The sequence below is a fragment of the Apis dorsata genome, unplaced genomic scaffold (genome assembly GCF_000469605.1).
Source record: "Apis dorsata unplaced genomic scaffold, Apis dorsata 1.3 scaffold_1280, whole genome shotgun sequence".
Taxonomy (NCBI): Eukaryota; Metazoa; Arthropoda; class Insecta; order Hymenoptera; family Apidae; genus Apis; species Apis dorsata.
Genome location: NW_006264377.1, coordinates 186,520 through 192,633, shown reverse-complemented (window position 1 = coordinate 192,633; position 6,114 = coordinate 186,520). Strand labels below are relative to the sequence as shown.

At 29.5% G+C, this 6,114-nt stretch overlaps 1 protein-coding gene across 1 annotated transcript in view; it reads left to right on the top strand.

The window, feature by feature from the left end:
- Positions 1-6,114, top strand: part of LOC102681049 — a 94,190-nt gene that overhangs the window by 19,780 nt on the left and 68,296 nt on the right. Inside the window, exon 3 of the mRNA XM_006625107.2 lies at positions 3,398-3,547. Within this exon, the coding sequence (XP_006625170.1) occupies positions 3,398-3,547 (150 nt within the window). The remainder of the gene's footprint in view (positions 1-3,397; positions 3,548-6,114) is intronic.

Below are 6,114 nucleotides of genomic sequence, written 5' to 3'. Positions count from 1 at the left end.
CATTTATATATATATATATATATATATATATATATATATATATCTACTTTCGTATTAATTTGTTTTCAATGTTTGTTTGTCTTATTAAAATCATTCTTAATCTTTTTAATTTTTAATTTTCTAAATCATTCACACACGAATCATTGTCTTAATCTAAAAAATTTCGTTCAATGTTATTGAAGATATAATAAGTATCTATCTATGTACTATAAGTATCTCAAGATTTATCCCTTTAAATAGAGATTGATCCTGTTCCATCTGGTCTCTATTAGCGACGTCATTGGATATCTGGAAGGTAGCTACAGCTATAGACATAACAGAACACACACGAAAATTCGAGATGCCATCGAAAGTGGGTCGATCGAAGAGCTAGGTTGTTGAAAAAGCTTTATAGCTGGGTCTATTGTCGTCTCGAGTGCTCGGTGCTGAAAGAATTGCCTCTTATATCCACATCTTTGCGTCTTTTTTTGCGTTTTTTTTTTAACCAATTAAAGCTTCAGACTGGACGTTTCGAAAAATTGTACAATGAACGAGTTTTCTTCCTGCTTTTCTATAAAATTTCACGAATCATTGTGTACCTTCCATCTTTGATGAATCTCGTTATTTGCTCGATCAATTGCTTCGATCATTCGAATGGCTATAAAAAATTTTAAATATTTAGAATTTGTATGTAATTATATTTTATGATTCTTATATTTAATTTTGAAGATTATCTTCTAGTTTTCCAACAATAAGTTCTGTTTCATGGCGTCTTCGCTTCCTAATCACACCAATCCTGCTTTAGTTATCGTAATAAGTTCGTGCTCGTGTTATTAATTAGATACCATAGCTTCATAATAGCCACGCTCGATTCAGTAATAATTATGCGAGTTTCGAGCATAAATCTGAATATGATGGTAACGTTGCATCAAAATTATTTATTTTATTAAAAATTTGTGAAAAGTTTATATTTACAGAAAATGTTATTTTGATTAGATTTATTTTCGAATATCTCTTGTAACGAAAATTTCGTCAAATTTATGAGTGGCAACATAGACTCGAAATTGGGAAGTCATTTTGTAACTCGCAAATTTACGGATATTACTTTCGAAATACCTGGCAAAGGAAGTCCCTAGAGAAATAGGATTATTATTAGGGACATACCAGGCTAAGTTCATCCGCACATAAGAGAAGAGTCAGCAGTTTAACCAACAGAGTCACTAAAATATTATTGCATTATAAGTATCACTTGTAGCATAAGTAGCACTTATCTCAAGAACTCATTATCAGATTATTTAGCAGCTGAAATGTTGCTACTATCTGTAGATATAAAATTCATAACAAAGCTATGTTGTATCATGTGAATTACAATTTACTAATTGATAAAGCTTTTCGATTAAAAATTACATATAGGATGTATATCAAACAGTTGATATATATAATGGATAATTCTGCAAAATTCTTGAATTGAATACCAAAGATAATCATTTTATTTATGATTCAATTACATCCTTTATCGAAATCCACATCGTACAACTGTATATTTATCTTCTTTAATGCTCGTTGCTCGACTTTCTTATAATAGTTTGTATAATACCAATCGTCACGATTTATTGGAATAAAACAGGAATACGACGATAATTATAAAAAAAATCATGTTTGACAAGTCAGAATGATGCAACTTATCCTATTTTCGTATTATAATTTAACTCCAACAAATTTGATTATTTCCGTCGTAATTAATATTCGACGTATTTAATTGGACAATTCGTACAATGGCTTCTACGAAACTTCTCCATATAATTGCAATCGCATAGCATCTCCGTAATTGATACCTTAGAATGCCAATTATTCAGACATTAATCATCTGTAAATTGATTCGCCTATGAGAATATCATGTATTCTCGTCGACAGAAATTCTTGACTTTGAGACGTGGAAACAGTTGCGTGCTTATATTCAAGATCGTTAGATTTCTATACTCGAGAGTTTCGTGGATATAATCAATAGTGGAAATATTATTACCAGATTAAACTGATTCCTAACTTGCTAGATAATCTATCGCAATTCTGAGATGCAGATTGGCAGATCGAATATAAAATTCATTAATCAATGATATTCGAAGAAATCAGGATGTTTCGTATTCTCAATTTTAATCAAAATATTTAAAAATAATTTTGATATTAACTTTAATTTTATATGTAATAATAATTGAGATTTTAATTTTGTATTTAATGTATACGAAATAGAGATAGACATTGTTTGCAGACAGTCTGTCACACATTGTTCATGAATATTATATGTGAGCTGTTATATATACATTGTGTCACGTGCTATAATATATTATATGCCCATATCTTACAGTACTCTGTTAATTGTCTCCAGGTATCTAGAAACCTTGTTCATGTACGTGAAACTGATATAATTGAAGAACAATATATTTTGTCACTCTTTTGTCTGTCGAATTTATTAATCTTTAAAAGAAAAACTTTCCAGATAATGATAATTTAAAAAATATATTTTTATAACAAAGATATGGCAGCTCTTTCTAAAGAGATATAATTCAAATTTTTAGAGCATTTATTTCATTTTATTTTATGCTCTCTTGAAAACTCATTAAAATTTAATCTAATACATTATTCTATGCAAACAATAATAATAATAACAAATAATCCTATATAATTCTCTGGAATTTAAAATAATGCATCTTTACACCTTGCATAAAAATAAAATTTCAAGAATGTAGCATCCACCGTTCCAATGAGGCGCAAAGTTATTGTGCGATCATAAAAACGTGACATCATAAAGAACACTTGATCTGATTAGCTTTGAAATTCGCAATTAGCGAATCATAACGAGATTGTGCAGATTTTTATCCAGAATTTTTATCCAGGAATTCCAGAATTCTTGGGAAAATATTTGCATAGATATATGAATACATTCGGATACAAAATATTACAAATAAACCAGTTCGAATAGCAATAAGAGAATATGAATACAGGCAAAGTTTTTGACGGTTTTTCAATAAACGTTGACAACACGGTTTATAACTAAAAGAGAGAAACATCATTTCTGTAAAATGTTTTCGAAAAATATCGATAAAAATGTATCATATTCTTTTACAAAAATAAAATGTATCGGGAAATAGTACAAACACTTTCCAATAAAACGATATTAATATCTGCTGTTATTTAAAAAAAAGAAAGAAAGAAAAAATATTAGAATTTCGTAAACTGAAATTTGTTAAAAAAAAAAAAAATTAAAGTTTTGTTATTGTATATTTCTATATTCATATTTCTTGAAAACTGTCTCTCGTAAACTTGTCAAAGTCCACAGGTTCAAATGTAATTACGTTCTACGTTGCAATAAAAAATAAAAGTTGGACGATGAATTTATTAAAAACTTCCTTTCATATTTCAGATGAGTTCAGAAGTAAAGTTGCCTGTGAGAATGATGTCATCAATCTTGTCTGCCATCCAGGACAGAGGGTTGCCATTTTCAGTGCATCGTTCGGTAGAACGGAGTACGAATCCCTTCAATGTCCACAACCCCACGACGTGAAGGAGGAAAGTGAGTAGAAAATTGTAAAATCTTAAAATTTCACTCCTTAATATCACAATTACGCATTTCGTCTAAAGATTATTGGATTAAAATTAATCTTGATTTCACGCCACTTGTAAATTTAAAAAAATTATTTTTCTTTCGCGTAAAAATTGTAAGAAGATTCGCTTGTAAAAATTAAACTTTCGACCATCGGGGAATAAGTTTAGCTGTTGGAAAGATTTAAAAACACTCTTATAAGTTAACGTCTTAATAATTCTACTAAATATCGTTCTCTCGAATCGTGAAAGCCCTCAAGGAAAGTAATGGCCAAAAAAGATATTTGGAAGTTAGCCGGATCATTAAATGTTTACGCGAGCGTAAACATTCATGGGCGCGCTGTTAAAGCAAGAGCATATATCTACCTTGTAATGGTATGCTTATGAATCTCAAACCTGTTTTTCGGAAGATTTACAGTAATATCAATATTCTTTTTATCTCGATGAAATATTATTCTTTAATTTTATCTTATGTTTCGATTTTGTAAAATAGCCTTTGATTAAAAGTATTTTTCTTCATAAATCTATTAATTTTATTAAAGTGTTTTAAACTCAACAATTTCTGTTGAATAAAATCATCGTGACTTTTGTATTTTTTAAAGATTGGAGGATCGATACTCTTTTGTTTTTCCTTCCGTATTCATTCCTGAGCGGATTGTGCAATGAATAAATCAAATATATATCGATATTTAAATCGATTTCATTATCATAAATTATAAATTATGCGTCGAAATAATATTTTATGTGTTTAAAATTTCTTTCAAATATATTTAAAAATTTGTATATCAAGTTCTAAAAATCTTAAAAATATCTGTTCCTTCTTTTCATTCCATGAAATTAATTCAAATAGTTCAAATAGATGTTAAAACAAATCCGTGAAATTGCGCATTTGCATTCAATGGCGGTTCGAATCGATTCGAAGTGGTGGACTTTACGGAGCTGGGGGTTGCTATCAACCCATTCGTGACGTTGTCCAGACGGCATCTTCGCGACAGCAACCCTCGAAAACATTGAAATGCTATCACTCGCTGTGAAAGGGTTTCCTTATCCAATGACTTCGTCTCTCCCTGATCTCGTTAATCAACGAATTTTTCTACAAATGTTTATGAGCTCGATCTCGATTTTCCAGTCGTAAATATGCTCGTGGAAAAGTATTTCATCACATTCTGTTGAATCTTAAACGTTTTATTTCCGTAAAATAATACATTTGAATTTTTCTGTAGATATGAAAATCAGAAAGTGGATATTTTCGACGAAATGGAACAGTTTCGAACAATTTTTGAAATATAGGTTATTTAAAAAGTAAAATTTTTAGTTTTAAATCTCTAATTCAAATTCCAACTCTGATATCAAAGTATGTTAAATATCATAAAAATTGGAAAAAGTTTTGATAATAATCCTGAATACATACACATGAAATTTTATATTATTCGTGTCAGTATAAAAATTCTCGCGTAACAGTAATTGTGTTACGCATGAAAAATTAATGGTTTTATATTTTTTGTATTTTATTAACTCTGAAGAATTATCTTTATCGTTTAGAATAAAATAACACTTTTACAATTCGTTCGATTATTAAAATTTAACATCCACCGTGATTTTCATTCCCGTTTCTTCCGACAAAGATTTTTATTAAAATTTTTGAAATTAGATCAGAGTGGAACTCTTTATTAATTTTCTCTATCGAATAAATTCTCGAATCAATGAAGTTCTTCTCGCGGTCGATGAGGTAATATAACCAGTTCAAAAGTTTCCTCCCATGTTCTTTAATTCCACTCGAACGTGACAATGAAATACACGTAATAGTCGTTTCACCAATGATTCTCCATGGTATTGTTACCCACGATATCGTTTCAATCTGCGTGTTCCTTAGTGATATGTAATCCGGTTTTATCACATCAATAGAATGCAAAAGAAATTTGTCATAACGATAACGAATCAAATTAACGATTCGAAAGGGGATGCGAGAAAAAATTGATGAAATTACAATTTAATTCTTCGAAAAAAATATAAAGAAACTTCCAAAACTTTCCATTGGTGTGTTATTGAAGATTATTACATTAAATTTGTTCAACTTTATAGACGTTTAATTAATATCAGGAAATTTTTATCAAAGATTCTTTCATTCTTCATTTTGCGTCAATGAAACATTTAACAAAATATTTATAATTAATTCCTTTTCCTTTATACTTAATTACTTAATCAAATCCAATTTCCATAGATTTATTTCGAACCAGAGTTCCACACAAAAAAAGGAAAGATATTTTTCTTTACGCGATCAATATTCTCAGAAAATAAAGCGAAACAAAAATATCAAAGAAAACAAAACAATCGAGATTCTTTTCAAAGTGAACAAAAAGGAAATAAAACAATGCTTTGTATTCGTACGAGAGGAATACGGGATTCATGTCAAGCGTGGGATTATTAACCGTAGATTGATGAAGTTGACATTTCCATTAAGCGCGGTGAAGTAGTCACAGTCAACCTTTAATCCGACATTCAGTTTTCATCCGGCGAACGATCCATGCAATTACTGAT